The sequence below is a fragment of the Euprymna scolopes genome, chromosome 1 (assembly GCF_053919585.1).
Source record: "Euprymna scolopes isolate OS-2025 chromosome 1, ASM5391958v1, whole genome shotgun sequence".
NCBI lineage: Eukaryota > Metazoa > Mollusca > Cephalopoda > Sepiida > Sepiolidae > Euprymna > Euprymna scolopes.
The window spans coordinates 68573766-68601291 of NC_136482.1; the positions used below are offsets into that span (position 1 = coordinate 68573766).

Consider the following 27526-nt stretch of genomic DNA (forward strand, 5'->3'; position numbering starts at 1 on the left):
GACTCTAGATCTTCAAGATGAATTTTAACTTTAGATGAAACCAGTAGTAACTTGACAACATTTGCTACTTCATATGGTTAGTTTTGTTGGAAGATATTACCATTTGGCATTGCTCCAGCACCAGAGATATTTCATAGAGTGCTATATGACAATGTGGCTGACTTCAATAAAGCAGATGAAATTTTGGTACTGGGAAAAGATAAAATCATGGAAGAAGCACTGGTGGATCATGATATAACGCTTAGGGAGCTGTTGCAGAGATGTTGCAAACATGGGATGCAACACAGAAAAAAATGAATCTGCGATAAACATCTACATCATTCCTAGGACACATGATAACCAGTGAGGGTTTATTTCCTAATCCTGAGAAAATAAAGCTATAAAAGATATGCCCTGCCAAACAGACATAAAAGGAATGCAACGATTGGGAAGATTTGTGAATTATCTGGCAAAGTTTCTACCTCACATCTCTGATGTGATGGCTTCAATTAGCAATTTAACATTGGCATGATCACATATCTATGAAGAGGCTTTTAAGAAAATAAAAGAATTAGATCATGCAGCACCATTATTAAAATACTGTGACTATAAAAACCAGTCATTCAGTGATGATGCAAGAGAAAAAGGCAGGGGAACTGCATTGCTACAAGAAGATCAACCTTTAGCCTATATTAATCAAGCACTTACGGACACAAAGACCAGATATGCACGGATTGAAAAATAATTGTCAGCAGTAGTATATGTGTGTGAGCGATTTCACCAGTATACGTTTGGTAAATAGGTCACAATGCTGACCGATCATAGGCCATTGGAAACAATAATGAAAAAAGAATTGGGGAAATGCCCAAAACAGCTGCAAAATATGTTGATATGGTTACAAGTTTAAAATGTTATAGTTCTATACCATCCTGGAAAGCATACATCCATGGAGTGAATAGTGAATCTGTAGACTAGATAAGCTTCAACTCTTTAGTCAATGTTCTTTATTGGACCAATGATTACAGCATCTGGAAATACATAAAATAGAAGAACAACATCATGTATGCCCCCCCCCAGTCTTTAAGACATAAAGATGAGTATGAGTGTTGTAAGATTTCCAGGTAATCATTTAAGCTCAATGTGAATGGTCCATCTGGGCATGAGAACTTAATAAAATGTCTTGGTACATGAAATAGAAGAACAACATCATGCTGAGACGATTTAAAGTCTGTTTTCAGACTACTCTCAGTCAGGCAGGTGGGCGGGAAAGGCGGGTTGACCGACGTAGAGGTGACGCGTCCACTGGCTCCTGTGTGGAGTCTGGGTCAGGCAGAGATATCAGGCGCTCCTATAGGCTGGGGGCGTTGTGTGGCATCAGACCCCGAAGAGCCATAGGGATCTTCTGTTTGTGATCGACCACTAGTTTCTCCATAGTCGCAGAGGCTGGCTGAACAAATGCTGGGTCAGGGTTGGGAGGCATGACAGTGGTATCTGCTGGATGTTCCTTTTGCTCGGGAGGCTCGGAAAGTGTGTTAGTGAGTGGTGTTGGTTGGTTTGGTTGTGACTGTTCAGCTGCACTGCTGGGGCTGTGGGACACAGGCGTTGGTCCAGGTAGCCTCAGGAGTGGGGCGTATTCAATCACCAGTATGTATTTCTGCAGGAATTTCTGGTTCCGCAGCGTAACGCAGCCAGAGCCGTCGATGCGAACAACGTATTGGTTGAATTGTCGGACCTCCACGACAATGCCAGTTTTGTCCCATTTCTTGGGGTGAGGTCCCGTTTGGTTCTGGATCCTCACACAGTCACCAACGACTAGCAGCGGCAGGGGACAAGTGTGTTCTGTGAGCCGTTCGGAAATGCACATGTGGCAGTTGTGGAGGGCTTCCTCTCTTGATGCCAAAGTTTCACTATAGGTGCATAGTTGTTGGTACTTTCCGAGGTGTATGGGTATGAAATCCCGGATTGACCTTCCAAATACACACATAGCCAGAGACAGCAAGGTATCACAGTCTGGAGTGTTGCGGTATTGGAGCATGGCTCGCTGGAATGCGTCTGTGTTGAAGGAACTGTCAATGTCAGTGCTGTTCGTGAGAAGTCGTTTGACACTTTTCACTCCTATTTCTGCATGGCAGTAGCTGTGCGGGAATGCGACAGATGAAATCCAGTGGTGAACGCCCCAATTGTAAAGGAAATCATGTGTGTCGTGAGCAGTGAACTCAGGTCCTCCATCTGATGTTATTTCATCACTGATACCATATGTTATAAAGATGCGACATAGTGCTGAAATGAGTCCCTTGGAATCATTGACCGCCTGTTCAACTATCAGCCAGTTGCTGTACCTGTCAACGATGACAAGGTAGTGTTTTCCACGGAATGTGAACTAGTCCGCAGTGATACACTGGAACGGGTATTCGGGTAGAGCCAGAGGAGTTGGTGGTTGGCTTGGGTTCGACAGAGACATCCGATTGCATGGAGAACAGCGAGAGCACATTTCGGTGATTGTGGAGGTCATTCCTGGCCAGAAGAATGATGACTCCGCATGCGAGCACATGGTGATTACACCCTGGTGAGAAGAGTGCAGCGTCTGGAGCACCTGGTCGCGGAGAGTTGGTGGGATGATGATTCGGTCCTTGTAAAGGCATATCCCATCAAACTCAGAGAGGTATTCTCGGAATTGATGGTAGGGTTGGATGTCATCAGGGAGATCTGTTGGGTGATCGGGGAAGCCCTGGTGGATGGCTTCTGTTAACCTGATCATCGATGCATCGCTGGATGTGGCAACGTGAACATCATCCCATGTGATCGATTTGATCACTTTGACATTGGTGATAACTGCCTGGGAGCAGATGCTGGAGTCCAAAGTGTCTTCGGTTTGGGTGCAGATTGTGGCCAGGATGTCGTGTGGCAGGTATGGTAGCGAGCAGTAGACTCGACCCTGCTGAGACATTACTGAGGATGTGTCATCTACGTCATCAGGGAGCATAAGTTGGGTTGCCTTGCTGACAGGGTGTCTAGATAAGCCGTCAGCTGCGGCATGGCGAGCACCATCTTGAATCGATAGTGGAGCGATCTTTCCTTCAGATTGTGCAGCTGTGGGTTTGGGATGTCGTTGAGAAAGCGGTCAGTGAATATCTTTAGGAGGGGCTTGTAGTTCACTGTGATGATCAGGTCAAGCATCCCAGCACGAAGTGTCGACATTTGTCCAGAGCGCCGACTATGGCAAGTGCCTCTCCCTCTACTGGGGCATAGTGGGATTCTGCCCCCGACATGAAGCGACTACCAACCAGTGTGATCTTCCAGCCCTTTCTGCAGCAGAATGGCCTGGGGGATGAGCAATCACAGTGCTTCTGGAAGAGCCAAAACCCCATACCATCCCTGTTCCCGTCAGTCGCGAGGCAGGTTAGCTTTGTCTTGTCGAATATTTCTACCCCCTTTTGAATTTCACTGATTATGATGGCTTTGAACTCCTCAAAAAGTTGATTCAGTGAGTTTGTCCATTGGAACGGGTTGCCAGGTTACAGAAGTGTGCAGAATGGCTTCATGCGCTCAGCTGAGGCGAAGGCGTAGGACATCTGATTGATGAGCCTGAACCAGCTGCGGACATCTGTGATGTTGTGAGGAGCAGGGAAGTCCTGGATCGCCTTTAGGTACCGGGAACATGGGCGTACCATGGTTGCGGTGATCTCAAAGGCAGCGAATATCACGTGGGTCTTGGCAAAAACGAATTTGCTCGGGTTCAGGATTATGCCATTGGTGCCACAGGTGTGGAGCCATTCTACCGCTTGGAAGAATGCATCTTCAATCGAGTCTGGCCACATGAGGGTGTCATCCACGCATTTGGTTTTCCGTGTGATGTGGGATACGATTTCATCAAAGCAATGACTGTAGCCATCCCCAGACGAGATGTAGCCCTGAGGTGCGACGCAGTAGTGGTAGTGGTAACGACACGAAGGCGTAAGGAACATGGTATGGTGGCGGTCGTCCTCGTGGAGAGCAACGCTATGATAGCCATTCCAAGTGTCGGATACCATTTTGCGAGTGTGCAGAGGTATGATCCTGGCTTGGTGGAAGGGTGAATGGGTATGATGGGTGTCTCTAGTGGCGTGACGGTTGAGGGGTTGTAGGTCAACTGTCCGTCGAGGTTTGCTGGACTTCTTTGGGCAGATCACCATTTTGTGGCACCAGATAAGGGGACCAGCCATTTTCGGTAGTGATTGGTGGTTGCAAACATTGAAGGTGCTGGACTTGAAGTACTCTAGGAGCCATGTTTCCAGCTTCTCACGGTTTTCCTCTGTGGGTGGGTATGGGAGCGATGTCGGGTGAGCCGAGGGTTGTCGACGATGGGGACAATTACACGTCTGCGTTGTGTCTGTGACAACATTTGAATTGTTGGTTTCAGATGTCCAATCGATCGTGGAGAAGCTGATTGCTATAATCCCAAGGGTGACGTATGCTTCCTTTGACAAGAACAGTTTGTCTGTTGAGCCGGAGAAATAGACGATCTGTCTCGTTTCCATGGCTTTTCCAGACGAGGATGTCCCAGAGATTCTTAGAACCGTGGCGCCTGCGATGTCAATCCCACAATTATTGGCAGTAGTCATCTTCATGTGGACTGGATGCAGATGTCTCTTTTCCAGCCGAAGAGAAGTGTTGTGCCGGCCAAGCAGGACTGGCAACAAGTGCCAGCCAAGGCTTTGAAGGAGGTGGTGCGTGAAGGGATGGTCTCCAGTGTTGAGAGTCCGAGGGCATGTGCATCAGACGGGGTGGCGCAACCTATCACGTCAATGCAAGGCTGAGGGTCAAAAGGCCGCCGCTCCCATGCTCCCATGCATTGAAAAACTCATTGTATATATAGTGGTTGAGCTTTATGGCATTGATTGCCGCAGAAGGGACGTTGGCAATTGGGCACAAGGTGTTAAAGATGGCAGTGGCATCATCTGGGGTTGGTGCTGTTCAAACGGAGGGTGACTTTTGACGTGTCTGTCAGCATACACCCTCAAAGTGGTGGAGTATTCCACATTTGGTGCATGTGTGATTATATGCCGGGCATTTCTGCATGTTCCCCTGTCTGATTCGCTCATGGCCTGTGATGCCACAGTAATCACAAAGCTTGATACCTTTGGTGGAGTCACGAGCCGTTTTTGGTTTGTTGTGATGCTTGTATGTGGTCGCTGCGGCGGCTGTGATATCAGAGAAACTGAATATATTTCTGTGACAGAGAAAAGGTTGCTGAAATTACACTCATTTACAAAGGAAGACAGAGCATGCAGCTGTTGCAGTATGTAATTGTGGAAGGATGGCCAAAAGACAGTATACATCTTGACCCACAGGTGAGGACCATATTTTAACATGTGGAATGAAATGACTGTAAAAGATGGGCTAATTTTCAGAGGAAACTAAGTAATGGTCCCAACCACTCAATGGGCTGTGTTGAAAGAAAGATTGCATTCCACACACTTGAGAGTCAAAAAATGTTGTAGAAGAGCAAGAGAATGTTTGTACTGGCAAAATATGAACAATGACATCAGGGACTATGTTTCAAAATGCCCCACATGTAGAAAATATGAGGTAGCCAATCCAGTAGAGCCCTTAATGAGGTAGCCAATCCAGTAGAGCCCTTAATGGTCCATGAGATTCCTGAGAGACCCTGTAGGAGTAGATTTCTTCAAGTTTTCAGATAGGGACTATCTCTGTATACACATGAACAATTTCTGAGAAACTTATCATCTTCCAACTACACAAGCAAAGTCAATCACTAAATTTAAGCACTATTTCGCATGACATGGGATCCCAGATCAGGTAGTCACTGATAGTAGACCTCAGTTTAGTAACAAGCAATTTTCCACCTTTGCAAGAAAGTGGTGTTTTACACACACCACTGTCAGTCCTTACAATAGCAACACAAATGGGAAAGTAAAATCTGTGGTAAAAATGACAAAGAACCTCTTCCAGAAAACAATGAAAGATAAGGCTGACCCATACCTAGCAATGCGGGATCATAGGAATATGCTAGCTAAAGATCTCTTATCATCAGCACAGAAACTGGTGTCCAGGAGAACAAAAACACTTCTTCAAATCAGAGAGGATCTACTCAAACCAGAATTACCCAAAGCAAGTGTGGGACCAGGTACAGAAAAGACTTGTAACCCCCCAGACAGTGCAACAAAAAAATGATAGAAGAAAAACAGTGAGTCTAACATCATCTCCAAGAAAACCAAACCCAGAAAGGGTGAAGATGACACCTTCGGGAAGATCCTGCTAGGTTCAAGATCTGTACATCTTAAATTAAGTCTAAAGTAAAAAAAAAAAAAAAAAAATAGACAGAATAATACCTATTAGGCAAGGTAGTTAGTCCAATCAATGTTGGGGTCAATATCTCATTTTTGTCTGCTGCCTTTTATTAGATCTCTTTATTATTTACTTTTGTTTTTCAGAAAAGGGAAGATGTATGAGGGACTAATTAGAATTGTCACTGCTTAAGGTGGTGTCAGTGTAGTTTGCCTCTGAATAAAGAAACCATACGATAAAACTTTTTACACGTCTTGTGTTTTTTGTTATCTACTGTAATCCGCATATAAGTGATAATGAAACAAATAGACGGTGATAGCTTCATTCTCATCCCAGTGTATAACAGTTCCGATTTATTGTTTGTTTCTTTTCAGTATTGGCTTAAAATATAATAAATATCCGTTTATTTACTTTTATGAATGTAATTTTCTTTTCACATAAATACCTTTAGATAATTTTTTTCAAATTGATAAGTTAATTTTCACACAATGTTTAAAATACAATGTCTTTAAATATAAATAAGAATGTTTGTAACCATTTTTATCCAATTTTTATTTGCATTTGTTTTTTCAAACATTTTTCTAATACGCTCAATTACAAAGGAATTTGGAAGCATTTAAACTGTCGAATAGAAAGTTATACATTTAGTCGAACAGTTGAAATTTATGAAAGTAAATTTATGCATTGCAGATCGAGAAACAAATGTAAGAATGGTGGTAGCAGTTGAAAAAAAGAGATGCTCAAACTCTTTTACTCATCATTCAGCAATATGTTCAATCAGGAGCATAAAGTCACTGAAGGGTTTTGAACTTAAATGGATTCATTATTTTTTATGGTATCTTCCTGTAATTTTAACACAATCTGAGAAGACATTGGGAAATTAAAAAAAAAAAAAAGAAAATGTAAAATTCAAACAATCTTTATTTATGAAAAACAATATCTTTTAAATATTGCCCACTATTAGCTTCGCATATCTGTGCTTTTTTCAAAACATTATTCATGACAGATTGCAGAATCTCTGGGTTGCAATTTAACTCCCTCATTTCGTTCCCGATGTTATCCTTCAATTCTTGCAGGGTTTGGGGTTTGTTGACCGATACTCTTACATAGACTCTTTCTTTGTGTTGTGACTTGGGCTATCTCTTACATGAAAATGCCGTCGATAAACTCTTTGAGTCAATTGACCCCTGATTTTGGTAAAACAATTTCACAACTTGAGTATGTTGTTCAATGCTATCCTTATCCAAAATTAATTTCCAAAATATTATCTGTAAAATATCTGAAATAGAGAAAAAACATAATCATTAATGGTAAAATGATGAAGACTTTAAACCCTTCAGTAACTAGTAATTGTCTGTATTTTTGAGATGAGGTGTTTTCATTGATTGAGATTGTCGGACTGACTTCCTCATCTTATAGGCACAACGTTTTGGCCATTTTGCCCTCCGACCTTCACCAGGTGTTTTGGTTCGAGACTCCTAACAAACGGTTCCCCAGTTCGATACAAAACACCTGATGAAGGCCGGAGGGCAAAACGGCCGAAACATTGTGTCTATAACAACCAAGATGAGGAAGTCAGTCCAACAATCTCAACCTTCAGTAACTTTTTGGATATCCTGTATATTATAACTGCTGGCTGGCGAGCATATAATGCCTTGTCTAACAACTTTGTGGTAAACCATAAGTATGATTTAAAAATATATTTATATCTAAAATATCTACATAAATATACTTATTTGAAAAAAAAAAATACATACTATACATTCATAAATAAATAAATATATTTTCGTCAGGGGATAAGAATCAGGATATTACTGTTCACTTGCACTAAGTTCTTGCTGATTAGAATCAATTGTAACTCTATTCTAGTGTCGGGCAACGCCTGATTGCCTTGCTGGGCAAACTTGGTGAGTCAGAGAGTCGTGTGGTGGTTTGCACTCGGTCAAAAACTCCAGATGTCCAGAAAGACGATAGGATGCTTTCCTTTTTGAAGGTAACCGAAAAGAAAATTCTCAATAATAATGTAGAGTGACAACTGCCAGCCCAAATCTCGTCCAAAATAGAATTTAAAGATAAAGTTCTGTTTTTTGATTGCTAATAATATAGTTTGAAAGTGGAAGAATCGCAAGTGACATGTTTGTTTTCTTGGGTTGTGGTGCGATGTCGGTTATGAATACATATTTATAGAAATGACCCCACAGAGAATGACATGATAACCAAATTCTTTAGAATAAAAGAGAAAGAAAAAAAAGGGGGAGAAAAGAGAAAAGGAGAGAAAGAAGGATTTCAGGAAAAAGAAAGAAATGAAGAAAAGAAGAAAGGGTAACCTCGCATAGCCAGAAGAGGATCTAGCGTTTTTCATAAAGTCAGAATCCAGGAAGTGTAAGCAGTTTTTTCCCCATTTGCTGGCTGGAAGATACAGCAATCTTATTTCTTTTTGGCTTGTTAGAGACTCAAGTCCCCACTCTGTGAATATGAAGAATCTTAGAGTTAACCCCGAAATTGCTAAGTAAAAAGAGCCGTCTGAAAATTTGATTCCGTTAAAAATCCTGCATCCAGAGAACAATCTGTTTACTGAAATATTTAACTTTTCTTGTGCATGAACTGTATTTGAAATTATTTTATGCAAATAATTATTTTGTTAAGAAAATGATCTCTGATGTTTTCATTAATTATTAATTGCCTGTTTTTTTTTTTTTGTTTTTTTTTTACACAGTGATCACCACTTATCAAGGCCCGGAAGCCACTCAGGGATAAGGGTTATTGTAAGTACATCACGTTAGTGAGGAGATTTTATGAAGTGTTTAATTAGGGGGGCGGTTCATTAGGAATTTGTTAACATTAGACTTGAAGACATCCAAGTTGTAGTCTGGAGGGAAGCAGGCAGACGGAACAGAGTTCCACAGGCGTGCGGTTCTAAGAAAGAAGCTTTGCTCATGAAATCCGCGTTTTGATTTAGGCACAGATATAGAGTGGGGGAAATTTTTCACAGTGGATTCAGCTAGACGGGTGTTTTTGTGAAAGATTGGCGAGGGGGGACCAGGGATTGGAGTTCAGACGAGCACCTGCCATGAAAATAACGATAAAACAAGGATAGGCTCGCAACGTCTCTTCTGTGGGAGAGGGGTTGCAGGGTAGAGAAAAGGGCATCCCCCACTAAACCACGAAGTCTATTTTGTACTCTGTCAAGGCATGATAGGCTGTTTTTGGCAGCTCCTGCCCAGATATGGCAACAGTATTCCATCCTTGGCCGTACTTGGCTTTTATATAGATAGAGAATTGCATCAGTAGTGAGATATCTTCTGGAGCGGTAGAAGGATCCCACCATCTTTCCTGCGACCTTGGCAACAGACTTGATGTACGTGTTCCATTTCAGATCAGGAGTAAAGGTCAAACCCAGAAGCTTGTCAAAACACGGGGCCTCACCCAGACGAGAGCCATCCATCACAATTGATGCCAGCTGGGGATCAGAGCGTTGATGATGTAAGGATAGGAGTTGCTTTGAGAGTAACTCAGTTGTAATTGTCTGTATTTTTGAGATGAGGTGTTTTCAGTTATTGAGATTGTCGGACTGACTTCCTCATCTTGGTTGTTATAGTCACAACGTTTCGGCCGTTTTGCCCTCCAGCCTTCATCAAGTGTTTTGTATCGAACTGGGGAACCGTTTGTTAGGAGTCTCGAACCCAACCCTGTATTATTATTACTGGGGTACCGTGTTCAGACTCCAGCTAGGCTCTGGGACATAGTTGCTGATTCTCAGTTTTGAATGTTACTTTTCACTGACTTCATTCAGGTTTGAACTCAGCACTTTTTGGTAACTGTAAACTTTGATACAACAAAAACCAACTAAGAATTGTCCTAGTGACATATGGCCGAGTGGTCCTAGACGTATCAAGATTTATGATACCAGGACCATGGGTTAAACAGTTAATATGCTAATTTACTAATAATAATAATAATAATAATAATAATCTGAAAAGAAAAAAATATTGTAAAATTGGCAAATATTTACTCATAAAAAGTTTCTTCATTTTTTAAATAGACAAAAGACAATAAATGTGATTTTTATTGGTGGCAAACACAAAAGTGCTGCCAAATTTAACATAAAAGGACTCCTCATTTCCATGCCATGGTAACGTTTTAGAACTTAAGCATTTTTTTTTCTTTTTTTTTTTTTTTTGGTCTGGGAAATAAATTCTGTGCATTCTACTCTTTAGGACGATTTTGTATGGTTTTACGATTTTGCTAGTTGAACTTGGAGATAAAAAAATTATTAGTTAACTGCCCTAGGTTTGTAATTGTTCGAAAATGGGGATCATTTTATATTTATTTCATATGCAATACTAATCAGTTATGAGCAATTTTTCGACCCTTACACTGGTATAAATGTGTAATATATGTTCTGCCCACAATCAGAGGAGGAGGGAAGTTTAAAAAAAAAAAAAGAAAAGAAGTATCCCATCCAGCGTATCTCTTATTTGGGGAATTGAATATTCCCCACGATAAACGGACATTACATCATATCCAACCATCATGGAGAGATGGTAAAAAGGGGAACAATCATCTCCTCCTGGACGGATGATCAGAAAGCGATTATTGGTAGGACTTGTTTACCTTCATTCCAGAGCAGTAAGTAAGCAGGATCAATTTATAGTGGAAACCCAACTTCCCAAAAGGAGTCACAGATGTGGTTGGTAGTGGTTGATCACTTGATACACCTCGAGAGGAAGACAATAAACTCCTTCCCAATTCATAAAGGTAATAAACCATTTTCTGCAAGTGAGGGGGTAATTTGAGACTATGGTCTCTTGTGTAAAATCAATAGCCAATCTCCAAAATGTATAAATATTTTGACCCCCTCCCTTCACTTAACAATTCACCAAATTTTAGGAGATCAACCAATTTTAATAACATTTTCAGTATTTATTAATTAACAATCGCAGAAAATAATGATCCCATCATTGATTTTTAATCAAAGTGAAAATGTATTATTTAGTGTAAACAAATAACACCTTTACTAAAATTATAGTTTTAAGTACTAAAACAAGCAAAAAAGAAAACATTGTTTTTTTTTGTATTTTTTTTATGAAAATAAAGCATCGTAGATGTTAACAATTAAATTTTAAAATATTTCAGGAACATTACAAAAAATCCCTTTAAGTCTGTGTTAATAAAATCAATATAATTTGAAAAATCATTGAATTAAGTATTGTTTATTCAATATCTTCACCAAAAAATAAAATAATTACAAAAAATATTTCAAGCGATTCTAATGAGTTTCCGGGGAAATTTTCAAAATTATGTTATAATATTTCCCTTGTATGCATGAATGTGTAAACATCAGCGTAAGAATGTTTTAAATAATCTTGAGAATAAAATAAACATTTTAAATTGAGATCGCGTGTCACTAAGAAAAAAATAATTATAAAAAATGGTATGATTACTACTAACGATTAATTTGAAGAAGTATGGATGGGAAGAACTGTGAAAATATAAAAGTAGGTTTGAAAATTTCATTAGTAAATAATCATTTTCTTTCAAATTTGAATTCTATTTAATCATTAATAAAGAATAGTTTTAGCTTATTTTTAATAAATAATAAAATTTAAGAATAAATCAAGTAATTTAATAACTAATATTGACTTTTTGAACAACATTTTCAAACGTTTTATTTCAAAAGTTTAAGGAAAACATTTGTAAACAAATGTCATCGAGTATTTTAGAGTATTACTGAATAAAAAAAAATTATATCAAGTTAAATATAAAAAATTTTTAAATAAAAATAAAGAAATACTTACTTTGTACACTCAAAAACATTCTAATTAAATAAGCACTTTCTGTTATATTACAACAAAATTAAAATAATTAAACAAAATTATTACACATCCTATTATCCATACTTCTGTGAAAATCAGCAGGATTATGTATAGAGATGAATGGAAATGGAATCATGTCGTCTTTTCTAGGGCGACAATGTTATCATATCACCCTGTAATTTCAGAAAACTGATAATTATTTTTCGAGATATTTTTAAAACTGATTCATTCGGACTTTAAATTCAGACAAACTTTTGTGGGGGTGTTTTTCCGACATTTTTTTAAAAACACGTAAGTATACATTTTTCCTTTTAGAGATTAACTTTGGTCAATTATCTTTCAAACACAATCAAAATTTTAACGTATACTTATACGAAAAAACTAATTATGATCAGCCTCATTTACGACACATAGGAGTCTATTTTTTCGGCTATTTTTCCCCATACGGAACAGATACTACACTATAGTTCTAGCTAAAAGGCATGATAAAATGAAACTTGTATTCATTTATTCGGACATTATTAATTTATAGGCAACAAACCGTGAAAAGTGGCCAATGAACAAATATTTAGCAAATAAATGTTACCAAAGGGAAGATAACTTACTATCCTACCTACCTGAATAAGTCGTTTTTAACTTATTTTAAAGCATTTATTAAGTTTGAAGCCCGAGAGCACTGAAATTAAAATGAATGCTAGATGACTGACACGAGTTTCTCAGCTTTGGGGCTTCAAACATCGCTCAAAACTCGAAAATAAAACAAAATACTGGTAAAAATGCATACACTAAATATCACTGTAATATTTGTTGGATGGGTTTTTACGATTATTTTGTTTAATTTTCTATTTTTGAGCGATTATCCATACTCCAAGATGTGACCCTTGACCCTATAATATGGGTCATTTTTCTTGCTATCACGTAACACTGGGCATAACTTGTTTTTCGAACTGAATAAACACTTTGAAATAATTCAAAACACTAACAACTTATTCGGTTAGGTAGAATAGTTCTTTGATAATTTTTATTTGTTATATAGTTATTTTTGGTTACTTTTTTCGTGGTATAGTCTATAGCACAAAAAATTGCCCACTTATTCCAAAAACTGGTTAGAGTAGTATACACGAGCAACAACAACCAATCAGAATTGTTGATATGGATTGAATCTCAGCCAATCAGCGATCGGCTACAATTCTCTCCTCGTTGTTGCGCGTCGTCGTGTGTCCGGCGAGTCGTTTGATGGATGCCCGTCGTTTGTTATTATTTGCATCAGCATCACCCGCCGCCCCGCCCGCCCGCACGCCCGCAAAAAAACAAAACATAAACTCCCGTGTATGTTGCCCTTCCCCACTCTAAACTTCGGGCCGACGAAACTCTAAGGGCATTCGACACTTATCGAGAGGGAAGAAAAAAAAATATCCGTTTTTATTTTTATGTCAGTTTTTTTTTCTCTCTCTCTCTCATCGGAGCTTTACTGTTCTTCTCAGGCCGCCATCACCGTTTACGTTCGTTTACTTTTTATTCTTTTAAACTTGTCCTTTTTTCTTCGTGTTATGTCATAGTTTAAGTTTTAGTTGTACAAGAAAAAAAGAACTTAATACCAAAGTTAAGTATTGCAAAAATAGCATGTTTTGGTGTGAGTGTACCTTTAAAAATATATAACTTAAAAAAACAACAAAAAAAGGAACCTTCGTCTTGTGTGTATATAAAAAAAAGAATTGAAGAATAACAATTCAACTGATTGTATTTCTTCTTTTTCGCTATAAAGAGTAAATGTCGTAAATAGAAAAACAAAAAATATTTCATTTTACCTCAAAAGTTAACCGTTTTTATACGTTTGTGCACGTGACGTCTGGATTCTCCGATGCAAAAAAACTAAAAATAGAAAATCTTCCTATCAGAATCCGTGAATAAAAAAAAAAAAAAAAAAAAAAGTCTGCACACAAAATATATTTTCAAAACAAATTTTTTAAAATTCTTAACGTAAAATCTCATTCTTACTCACAATTGTATTATTCTTTCTTTCTGCAATTTTCGTCCCCTTTTCTGTTACTGGATGAGTCTATAACAGCTGGCAAGACTAGAAAGAGTCTAATAATACACGTTTTTAAGTTTCTGTAAGGATTTTAAACATCTCGTATTTTAACAATTAACACCTGTATAATGATCCCTTGTGACAATGTGGTAAAAAAATTCACTTTTGGAACTACAAAACTGTGTCATGCTATATAAGGATTATTAAATAATTTCTTTTATTGCATAGAAGACAGCTGGTCCATGAGTGAACTACTGAGAACATTGTTACAATAAACTACTCATTCTTTTTGTCTATACCTTAAATCAGGGGTAAAAAAAAAAGTCTTTCATTTATTGTCTATCTAGTCTTATTTCGTTTTTAGCTTCAGGCTAGCTAGATTATTTCTCTTCTCAGAGTGAATTTGAATTGCTACAACTACCAGATATCTTTTAGATCGAGATATATTTTCTCTTCTTTCAAGTTAAGAAAGAGTTAGTACTGTTATTTTTTTATTTTTTTTTTTTTAATAAATTATCAACAAAAAAAAAGGATTCTTTATCTTATTGTCTCGTGTCTATTCGCTGATTGAACATGCATGAAGCAGGTGTTAAAGACGCAGGAATAAAACAAAATTAAAGAAAATATAAAATAGACGCCTAAAAACGGATCGAAAGAACAACGAAATATGATGTCTCGGAGAAAGTCTACCACAATGAAGGATGGTAGAATGTCTACAAAAACAATATTATCAAGATTGACCGAAGAAAAATAGACTTTGATAAATTTACCTTTTACGTCACAAGGTTGTGCAGTTTTTGTTTATCAAGGACAGAACATTATATTTTAAGGACCGTATGTCACTAAGTTGATGGACAGACCTACGAAAACAGCTAATAGTTAAGATGTTTTAAAATAATATTAAAAGAAACGTAATAACACATACGTTCACTAATATACAACGATCGAACAGGGGGATTTTGTTTTTAGAATATTCGTTTCTATAACTTCGGTTAAATGGTTAGTTACGTTATAAACGGCGCGTTGTTGCGCCGCATTCATTCAGTTATTTTGTTTTAAACAGATGTTTAAAATATCCGTTACTTCAAGTTAAAAATATCCGCAAAAAACATTTTTTTTTAAATTCATCTCGTATTATTGACACTTCATAAAATTATTTCATTATATGATTTTATCAACTTCATACTTCACGTTATTTTTTCATTTGTGCACATTTCTTTCAATCTAAAACCGAAAACATTAAGTCTATCTAAAAGAAAAAAAAAACCCAAAAGAACCATACCATATCGTCATATCATAGTCGTTAGACAAACGGGTAACTCATCATACAACATTACTAGAAATGGCCAAGAACTGTGCAAAAATTGGCGTGAACCTTCGGGTCACCGAGACGGGGCATCAAGGCGGCCGTAAACACATGGAGGACACGTATGCCGTGCATTTTGAACGGAATCCCACCACCGGCCAGGCTGAATTCGCGTATTTTGCAATCTTTGACGGTCATGGTGGTGTCGAGGCCTCCAATTTTGCCAAAAGTCATCTCTTGGCTGAAATCACAAAATATGATTACTTTTGGAACAACGACGACACTGATGTTATGCAAGCCATCAAGTTGGGATTTCTGGATACTCACAAACTCATGGCGAAAGAACTAGGTAAGTAGTACAAAAAAGTTTTCTTAAAAATCTGTTTCTCTTGAAAAAGCCGTTCGGAGGATTATTTTTAAGCAATTCTTCCCTGTTTCTCAGAAACATCGTTCATGGAATAACTGAAGGACAAAATAAAGGAAGCGATGGTTATGAAGTTGCTGAAAGTAAACCCAAATGTTTATATTCTACTCTTTAAATTCACGATAATAAAATTATATTCATCAAGATATAAGTGAAATGCTATTGTTTAACCCTATTAAAACACTCGACACATAAAGGGTACTTCGTTTCAAATTTGTTTCAATTCTAACCATTAGTTGTTGCCAGAATGTGCAAAATTCTCCATTAAAATGTATATTTTAGGTACTTAGGATTATAATAGGCATCCGAAGGATTTCAGTACTTTAAAGGAGAATCCCGAGAGTTTCAGAAATGGTTGAAACCGTCCACGATTGTAAAACCACTGATGTCTTTTTTTGAGCGGCTAAAAGTTTTTCAACTATAACTCGCATGGTGAATGTCGTTTGGCAATTTTCGCGGCTTTCAAATCGTAAACTGCTTTGGCCATTTGTGGGATTAACTCAGTATTTTCTGTAAAAAATACTGAAATTCTCTGGATTATTAGTACCTTAAACTTAAATTTAAAAGACGCCGTTACTAAAAAAATGTTTTCTAGGAATTCTTTTTGTGACTGCTAAATTTTATGCATAAATTTATTTTTTAAGATAAGATAAAAAGAAAAATCTATTTTAGGAAAAAGGATTTACCATTTTGGTCTAATTCCAGGCATCAGTATGTGGATTAAGTTTTGCCGCCCCCCCCCTCTAATCTTTATTTCGGCAATGTCTAGAAATCTTTCCAACTAAAAAAAAAAAAAAAAAACTATTTGAAATTAAGTCAGATTTTTATTTTTGGAGAACTTCATTCCATAACGGATACGTACAATATAACCTAAGGTTATATTGTACGTATCCGTTATTAATCTTTTTCCGATATTTTCATTTTTTAATGTCTTTATTAAACTGTACAAATAACTAAAAAAAATTTTCTTTCTTTCAATAAAGATACCAGGACATTAAAGAACAAAAAGAAAAATCTGTATACAGATACGTGTAATTCCTTATGTTATCAGTGGGGACCATTTCTGTACGCACAAGCGAGCGCATATTTTTGCCTCAAACAAATAGTTTTCCGGATATTAAGCAATGTAATTCTTTATCTGTGGTGGTCATTTCTGTGCGCGCATGCAAGGAGTCACATTGCGTACTATCTGGAAAACTGCTTGTTTGCAGCAAATTTAAATGTTATATTCGTTTTCAGCATACCAGAAAACCCTTGAAAGTCTTTGTTAAAGGTGATTATTAAGGTGGGGGTAAGTAAACATTTACCAAAACTGCTTTCAGGCAGCCCCTTCAAAAAAAAAAAAAAAAAAAAAAAAAAAATATCACTAGGTGGCCAGCATTGTACGTTAAATTTATATAAAAAAAGTAATTTGTTCAGATCATGAAAAGTATTTCTCTGCGCCACTTTTAAAGTATATATTGGTTTTCAGCATTCCGAAAACCTATAAGTTGTCATTGCAAAGGTGTTTTTTTTTTAGTTGGAAAGATTCTAGACATTGATCCTTTATTTTTATTTGGTTACGACGAAAGTAGTAAACACTTACTTCGCTACAAGTCTTTTGGCTTGAGCAAAATGCCTTTCCTCTTTTGATGGAGAAATTCCTTAAATAATTTCCTTCAAATAAAATTAAGTGTATATGTAATGATAATATATTTAAAAAAAAAAATGCGTACAACAATGACCACCACTTCTAACAAAGAATTACATTGCTTAATATGTGGAAAAAATACCTATTTGTGAAAAACTTTAAATGCGATATTCGTTTTCAGCACAAAACCATTGAAAACAAGTTTTTTAAGGTAGGGTTTGTGTTCTATGAGGCCACAATAAATAACAGGTGGCCATAAAGTGGGAGCTCATTTTACGTTAAATTAATATAGAAAAGTGATCCCTCACTTTTCGTTTCCTGGAATTTTCAACGTTGTTTTCGTTTTCAGCCCCCCTCCTCCCCCTGAAAACCTTCATTTTAAATGATTTTTTTAGGGAACAAAGATGTTGCACTTTTACTGTAAAAAAAAAAAAAAAAAAAAAAAAAGAATTCTGCAGAAATAAGCAGACTCCTCATTGGTCGGTTTGTCTGCCCATGATTTTGTTGGCCCCTATCAAATTGCTTATTACTAACTGCCGAAGATATTCTTGGCGCCAAATTTATCTTTTCAGATCACCAATTTCAACATAGACTCAGGTTGAAATGGACATTTGAAATTCACTCGAGGCTTGTAGTCTCAAAATCACTTTGTCTCATTGAGACGTTTTAATGTGGGGCGAAATGTTATCATTTGCAAACACCAATGTCCTTATCTTTGACGAATTATATTATCACACACGGTTGTGCTCTGTATCAATTGACTTTCATCATTACAATATAATGTCTCTGAGACGAAATTAAGGTCTACAGTTTGACCTGCCATTTGTCCGCCATTCGGACGGTTATCTACAGTGAACTCCACAAGGCTACCGGATTAGCAGTATCCATCTTGGAAGGCATCGCTCAACTCTTCAACATGTAGCGTTCTTTGTTAGCAGAGTTTTGTATCCAGCATATCACGAAGATAAACTATTACCCTTTTAGGGTGTTACCAGCCCAGTATGGCAGATAGCTAAAGATGCAGCATCTTTTGCAACTTGAATCTTTTTGCTTTAATAAAATTTATGTTGAAGTTTAAAAGGTGAGCCTGTTGTAATTTTCTGGTTGGTTTTCTTTCATTCTGCCAAGGGCAAAAAACAATGTGAGTGAATTTCTCACATTATCCAATGGTCAGTAGTTCAAGAAATTAATTATTATTTTTTTTTTTTTTTTAAGTTCTATCTAATTTATTAATACGGACTTTAGGGGCTTTTTTTCGTAATATTCTTGAAAAAAAAGTTTATTTTTTATTGTTACAATTTACGAAGCTTTATTTTCAGTAGTAAAAAGGAAAAAAATTTTTTTTTTTTTTTACTACTGAAAACCAAAGCTTTATAGGTATTTTTTGTTTAAACAAAATACATTTCCACTAAGGTTCAAATAAAACTAATTATATTCCGTGTTCATTATTTGATAAATACTGAAAATTTCATTAAAACTGGTTAATTTCCTAATTTTTGGTGATTTTTTTTTTTTTTTTTTTTTTTTTTTTAAGTAAAGAGAGGGGTCAAAATGTTTATGCATTTTGAGCATCGGCTATTTACTTGGCACGTACCTGACAATTTTAAAATCAATTTTAATTATGAGGATGAAAAAAAAAAAACGTTTCAACACTTTTTGGTCTTGAGCGATAAAAAATTAATACAAAAACCTGGAACATAAACAATGAGTAATGAATCGAAGTAAAGTTCTATAGCGAATTATAATTTGTTTTAAAAATTAAAGTATTTATAAAAATATTTGGCACTTGTACATTACTGCAACGTGACAACTTTTTTTTATTTAATTTTAAAGAGCGCACAAACAAGGGGAGACAATTCAATTTCAGGACCACAACAATAACGCAAAATATTAATCTCACAGGACAGGAATACTTAAAAAAAAAAAAAAAAAAAAAAAAAAAAAAATTCCTTATGCACTTATGTTACCGTACTGAAATAATTTTTTTGAAAGTCATTTTTAACATGCGCAAGGGAAAGTGTTTTGTAACTAGTCTGCATTTCCACCTGACCGCGGACCTGAAGAATCTTGCCACCTTCCCTTTTTTTTTTTGTTTTTTTCCAGCGGATCATTATCGAGTCTACCAGATTATCACCCCAAAAAGTAAAAAAAAAAAAATCCATATTAAACTATTTGTAGGAAGTGCTCAGTTTCTAATGCAACGGTCTAGTAAACCGAAACCGGTCACCCATTTTAGAATCACTCGACGTTTTTTGGCCAAATTTCGCCTTTTTAGATTGTTAAAAGCGAAATTCAAAAAAGGGTCAACTACTTATAATAAAAAAAAAAATTTAAAAAACCGAAATTTGGCCTAAAAACATCGTGTGGTTTTAAATTGTGTAATCGATTTATTGTTTGCAGCAAAAATCTGCGCGCTGTTTGTATAGAAATGGTCACCACTGATAACATAAGGAATTACATTGCTTAATATTCGAAAAATTACCTTGTTTGCGGTACAAATAGTCGCGCTTACGCGTACAGCAATGGTCACCACTGATAACATAAGAAATTATACGTATACATATTTTTTTCTTTATTTTTTTTAAAATCCTCGTGTCTTTATTAAAATATGAAAGCAGAAATAAAAAAAACTTTTAGCCAATAAACAAACAAAAAATGCTCGTTCACTAGGTGGCCAAAAAGTAGGTCCTCATTTTAAGTTAAATTTACATGGAAAAGTGATCACCCGCTTTTTGAAAAAGTAATTTTTTCATATAAAAATTATTTCTCTGCTATAGAAACGCCAAACGGTTAGCACACCGAAATCTACAAAAATATATTTCTATACGAACGTGAGATGGATCTTTTTAAAGTAAAATTTTACTGATTCTTCATGTTTGGCCTCTTAACAATTTAATAAAAGAAAAGGAGTGCTTATGCACTTATGTTACTGCGCTGTTTTTTAATAGTATTTTGGTATTATTATACAAACACCGTGACAGCGAATTAGTAAAATCTTTTACGTAGTATTCTGTTACGTTTCGGTGTGCTGAACACGAATCTGAAAACTGGGTTAGGGTTAGGGTACATTTTTTCTACTAATTCGCTGTCACGGTATTTGTATAAATTTACCAGTATTTTCAAGTTAGATTTAAGTTTTACGATATCTTTGTTTTTTGCTGTTGTTGTTTATTAAATTGTTAGGTGAAAATACAAAATACTTACAAAACACCCTTCTCATGTTAATAATGGCTTTCTAAATAATGTTATTATTTTAGCACGGGAACATAAGTGCATCTGCATAAGTACCAAAAGTGTGAAACTTGAAAATATTATTTAAAAAATAGTACGATAGTATTATTTTACACGATCTCATTTACTTTTGGTCGTTTTCAAGTCTAATGTAAATAAGTTCTTGTTGGGTTGTCCTTACTGATCAATGATCATGATCATCACGGTGTTGTCTCACCGTCTACATAACACTTACTTACCTTTATCCTAGAGTGGCTTCTGGACCTTGATAAGCTGTGACCCCCCCCCCTTACTTAAGTAAAAACAAAACAAACAAAAAAACAAAAAAAAAACAATAATCAATTAGGTTCATATTACCTCATCCCACCCGTCCGTACACACATAAAGACAATTTCAACACCGCGAAAACATCTCGCATTAAACAAAACAAAGAAAAACGTGTTTATTTCTCTACCTTTTTTATTTATTTATTTTTTGTTTGTTTTTTAACGGTTAACAACATAAACGGGTTTATAAACAAGGAAAATGACCCGTCTTTATTTTTTAATTTCTTGTTAACAATAAAATCTGCTCCAGATTATTCGGTTTTGATTGAAAAAAAATTTTGTTAGAAATTCAGAAACGAAAAAAATGTGTCACTAACGTTTGCGCACGTAATCCACGAAAGGCGGGAGTGAAATTCCGTTTCAGTTCTTTCCTTCTTACAAGTTTTCTATTGCCTTTCATTCCAGTCAACGACGTTACAAGTTTAGAATTTTTCCAGATGCAAACGTAGCATAGGCATCTAAAAAATTTAAAGGAGAATTCCGAGATATATAAACAATAACTAGACGATAAATTGTGTGGAGAATTCGACCCTTTAGCCTATTTTCAGATTAAGAAAATCACTAGGGACTGCCAAACAACTGTGAAGATTGGACTGTATGTTTCCGTGACGTCAGATTTGTGTGTACCATACGAACTATGGAAAAGCAGAAGCGACTTAATGATTTTTTTTAAAAACCTTTGTTTATCTTCTTCAAACTGCAATTAATAATTAATCTTTGTTATAATTTTGTTAGGTTTTAAGATTTACACAGTTTAATGATTAATAATATTATAAACATTTGTATATTAAATATGAAATACGGTTTTACTAAATGTTCTTTTGGTTACCTACAGGCTTCCATATTTTGTTCAGTAAAGAGACAAACAAAATATGAGGGAGGGCTGCAAAATGCTTAATATTGTGCAATAATATTTTCAAGTTGGTTTTAATCTGGCGATAAAATAGCTGACAAGAGTCATGTTTATATTAAAACTTCATATTTAAAAAAAAAATTAAACAATTAAAAATCTGTAACGGAACATTTTGAAATAATGGAATTTTAATCGTTTTAATCTTTTAAAAATTAATGTTTATGAAGTTTCTTTTTCTTGGCAATTCAACTGATTATAGTATATATTAATTCGAGAAAACGCTATTTAAAAAAACAACATAAGTTTATATCAATTTTTTAATTGCAACTTCAAGGTAAATTTTTGTTCAATATGTGTATTTAAATTTTTAAAAAATATTTTACTTATTTGAACTCTTATGTTTTATAATAGAAATTTCGATATATTTGAATATATTTTGTTCGAATTTAAAAAAAAAATAAATATGGGGGGAGGGAACACGCACTAAAAAAGTATTTCCCCTCGTATATTTTTACGAAAACTGCATTTTATATGTAACGTGGCCTGTGTGTGTTGGGGAGGGGGTGGGTGATCAAAACAACCCTGTTTTTAAAAAAAAAAAAAAAAAAAAAAAAAAAACGTTGGTCGGGTGTTTGGAGGTGTAAAAGAAAAAAAAAATGTTTTAGTAGGAAAGTAGGCTTGAACCCCGAACCTCTGACGTGGAGATGGAAACAAAATGGATAAAAACCCTGGGACTTAGCCATTTCGGCCACGAGAGAAGAGGAATGAAAAACATCTTAATTTAACGTTTATAAAGTGAAATTAACAGGTGCGAGAACCTTAAGTCACGTGATGTTTGACCTTGAAATATGACGCGGCTGCAAGCCAGTTTTCGCTTGTTTTATACTGAAAAGCGAAAGATACACGGGACGCTCTAAAAATCTGGAAAAAATAACGTGTGAAAGTTGGGCAAATTAAATAGACAGGCGACCCCCGTTCATAACTCATATATATTATCACTTAGATGTGATATAAAAAGTTTTAAGAAGGAATGAGCCAACCAAAAAGTCCAGCGAAAAAAGCCTTTTACAGACATACACAAAAAACGAACACACACATACATACACACACACATTTTCGCTTATATATATATATATATATATATAGACTAGCGGGGCGTACGCGGCGTTGCCTGGGTGATTGTAGGTGTGTGTGCTCAGACGGGGGTGGAGGGTGTTAATCAAAACATAAGAATAAGCGAAGTAAAAAAAAAAAATAAAAATAACGCGAAACAGAAAAACTAACGTTAACCCCCCCCCCCAAAAAAAAACACATGAAAAATGGCTTAAATAACCCTGCTTTAATATTAAAATTTAAAAAATCGAAAAAAAAAAGACATTTCACACCACGATTCGAACCCAAAACCTTTAGATAATGAGGCCGCGCTCTAAGCAACTGAGCTAAGACGACGTCAACGAAATTGTCGCTTTTTCAAATATTTAAAGTAAATCAGGTTACGACGTGGTATGACGCATGCGCAGAAGCGAACTGGTCATGAGAGGGCGGGTTTTGCTGACCCCCCCCCCCCCCACCTGTAGAAAACTGTTGATTTCAGGGTGAAGGAATTAACGTTTTTGGCCAATTTTTCGATATTTGTCAGGCGACGATTGGAAGTTTAAAATGATACCGATCTGGCGAAAATCCGTGACCCGTGTCGAAAGTTTTTGCGAGGCAATGCCGAGGCATACAAACACACATACATACAAACATACATACACACACATTTTCGCTTTTATATTTATAGATAGATAGATTTCATTCTAAAATGGATAAGTATTGAAAATTTCACCATTAGTTGATTTTTTTTTTGCTAAATTTATTGAATACGGGTATGTTTTCACGTTCGGAATGTCTACTACATGGGAACTTTATTTTAAAGCGCCAATTATGTAAACACTATTTTCGTCTCACAATTTCATTATTTTCGTTCGATGAAAAAATTTTTTTAAATTATTACTGGTTTATTTTGCCCTTCTTTTAAATGGTACAAAAGTTATACTGATAATATTAATTTATAATAAAGTTACATCGTGTTACATATAGAGTGGGGTAATTCTGTGGTGACTTTTGGCAGTCCCTAAAAATCACTTACCTATTTTGGCAAGGTTGCTAATTTCTTTTCTTTCTAATATTTCATAAACATGCCTAATTCTAATTTAATGACTTCCGCCCCCCTCCCCTCAAACGCTGAAAACCTACCATTAACCTACCCCTCACTTCAAACAAAAAGAATCGAAGAATAAATATAATATTAAAAGAAGTGAGGGGAAGGGGGCTATTTGCAGTATACACAACAGAACGGTAAGAAGGCCTGTTAACTGAAAAATGTCTACAGGCAATGTAGGTAAGATTTGTCAGACTGTCAGTACTATATGAGGGCCATTTGAAAAAGAGCAAAAAACATTTTTAAAAAGGAACACAGTTCAATTAATACTGAAACTGAACTTTATTCAATACTAGCGGGGCTACCCGGCGTTGCCCGGGTTTTTCGAGGTGTGTGTGCTCTTAAATAAAAAAGAAACCGGGGGGGGGGGGGGGTAAAAAAGTTTTGGTAAGTTGGTAGGATCGAACCTTGAAGCCCTGAGGCGAAGTTGGAAAATAAAATGTGAAAACATGAACCGTTCGGCCAGCCAGAATGAGTTACTGAAAGATGTTTGAATTTATTTAAGTAAGAACAAAATTGACAGGTGCCCGCAGGGAAGTCGTAGAGCGTTACAACGACGTAAGCAATAGCTATTCAGCAAATGAGGTCAATGACCAGGTTTGTTTGTTATAAGCGAAGTAAAAAAAGAAAACAGAAAAACGAATGTTAAAACTTATCTGAAAAATAAAGCGGGGGGGGGGAATCAAAACATTGAAAACAAAACAAAAAAACTAACGTAAGGCAAACGAACGATGTTAAATGTAAAAATCTGAAAAAGAAAACAGAAAAACGAACATTAAAACTTCTGGAAAAAAACAAAAAAACACGTGAAAAATGACTTAAATAAGCCTGTTTCGATATTAAAATTTAAATCAGTGGGTACCCGGGTGTTTTGGGGTGTCTCTAAGAATAAGCGAAGTAAAAAAAAAATGGAAAAACAAACGTTACGTGAAAAATGGCTTAAATAACACTGGTTCAATATTTAAATTTAAAAAATCAAAAAAAAAAAAAAAAAAAAGACATCTCGCACCACAGTTCGAACCCAAAACATTTAGATAACCACCCAACGCGCTAACCAACTGAGCTGACACGACGTACATGAAATTTAGTCAGTTCTTCAACTATTTAAAGTAAATCGGGTCATGACGTCATCTGATGCATACGTAGAACCGATCGTCGTCACAAGAGGACGGTTTTTGTTGACCCCCCCCCCTTCCAAAAATTGTCGATTTCGGGGTGAAAAAATGAACGTTTTTGACCAATTTTTCGATATTTTTCGGGCAAAGGATGGAGCTTCAATATGATACAGTTTGTGAATTTTTGTTCTGTCTGTCGAAAGTTTTTAGCAGACACACAAACATACACACATACATACATACATTTTCGCTTTTATATATATAGATAAAATATAAATATTATCTATGTAAAATTAAGTAATTTTAAAGCAATATACAATTTATTACTGATAAAACTGAATTATGAATTTAGGGAATAAACAATTAAAGAAACATTAAACGCAACTATTTTTGGGCCTTCGGAACAAGATCAGTGTAGTATCTGTTTTGATGCTACACTTTACCTTTTCTGTCTTCGGTTGGTGTAGGAGAAATCTTTCATGACAGATTATTTTTGTTCCTATCCAGAGTGTCCCTTATTGGGAAGCTGGATTTTTTTGCCCACAAGATTATATGTTGAAATATTTAAATAACTTTTGCTTTAAATACAGAAATTATATTTAAAGTTTTGGTTTTCTCTTCTATGTCCATTTCCCCCATGTTTTTCATCAAAAATGTGTAGCGTATTAGTTGTCTGATAGGCCATCATCAGTGATCGCTCACTGACAGTAACCTATGGTGTTCCCTGGAGACCAAGTGACAAGTCTCCCCAGATTTCCAATGGTCTCCATCTCTTGACCACTTGTGCAGATGATTGTATGTTATCGCAACAGCCGTTGTCACTGATTTCTCGTTGGCATTGGCCATTGGTGTTTCTTGGGGTTTGGGTGACAAAATGCCGTCTCAAGTTACCAGATTTGAACTGCACACTTTCAATGGAGATTTGGTTAGTACTCCCCCACCTCGGTCTTTCCATCCTCCCTAACCCTTCACAACTAGTTGGTGTGGCACCAGTCGAGGTCATCTACACCAGTTTTTTTTATTATTATTATTATCTATATATTAATATGATAGCATGTGTGTTCTTTTGTGTGTCACGCTTACATCTGGGTTGTTTAATTGTTATGTTCTATTTCTTGTCATAAATAATTTTGCGAAAAATTATAAGTTTCGGTTTCGACTATAGCTGATGGCACTAAAATCATCTTTTCTTTTTTTCTTTTTTTTTATATAAATAATTTTATCCAGAATTCTTTGTAAGTTTTTGTTTCAGTTTCGATTATGGTTGAAGGAACTAGAGTTATAATAATATTATTATAATATAATAATTATTTTGGTTTCGATTCAAGCTAATGCACTCAAGTCACATGGGGATATATATATATATATATATATATATATATATATATATATATATTATTTTTTAATTTTTTTTGAAATCGCAACTTTATAATATATAAAAATTGATAGAACATTAACTTTATAATAATATATACAAAATCTGCAAGAAGAATAAAATATCATATTTAAACGTACTTTACGACCGGGCTTTACCAGTCATTCATGCTAGCTTGGATAAATACTTTTGCAGTTGTAACAAATACCTACAATAATATCAGATCGTCTCTATTTACACTAAACATCTACAGAATGGCAGCATCAATATATGACATATGAAGGAGTCCCCTGTGGAATTTCCACAGGTCCAGCTAATTATTATTATTATTATTATTATTATTATTATAAGAGTGCTTGTGCAGTGTACACACATGTATTTTAAATCTTATTTCTAAGTTAAATTAAATTTTGGGTTTACTGTACACATAAATTCAAAAAAGTTATCAAAAAGCAAATATATAACAAATAAATGTTATCAAAAGCAAGATAAGTTACTCTTCTACTTATCAGGAAAGGTTTTTAGTGGTTTTACTCACTTTAAAATGTGTAATCACTTCAAAAAGCATACAATGTTTATCGATATATTTTAAAAAGAAAAATGTCGGCATGCTCGCTATTGAACTTGGTAAGTTTGGGAAAATGAGTTCAAACAAACAAATTATACAAAATACTGTTAGAAACACACTGAATATATGTCCGCCTATGTCACAGTAACATATCTTGAGCAGGTTTCTAACAGTATTTTGTATAATTTTTTTGTTTAAACTCGTTTTCCCAAACTTACCGTGTGCAACAGCAAGCATATCACCATTTACATTTTTCAAATACATCGGTAAACACTGTTTTTCAAGCCAAATAAACACTTTACATTAAATAAAAACACTAAAAATTTATCCAGTTGGTAGAAAAGTAACTTATCTTGCCTTTGATAACATTTATTTGTTAT

General features: G+C 35.6%; 1 protein-coding gene across 2 annotated transcripts in view; it reads left to right on the forward strand.

Annotated features, from left to right (window-relative positions):
- LOC145302393 (uncharacterized) overlaps positions 1 to 27526 on the forward strand; it is a 191597-nt gene that overhangs the window by 67336 nt on the left and 96735 nt on the right. Inside the window, exon 1 of one of the 2 annotated variants that reach the window (XM_080144655.1) lies at positions 13248 to 15770. The exons of the other annotated variant lie outside the window; for it this stretch is intronic. Coding sequence (XP_080000781.1) covers positions 15458 to 15770 — 313 coding nt within the window. The 5' untranslated portion in view covers positions 13248 to 15457. Of the gene's footprint in view, positions 1 to 13247; positions 15771 to 27526 lie in introns of those variants that run through there. 2 annotated transcript variants of the gene reach the window in all.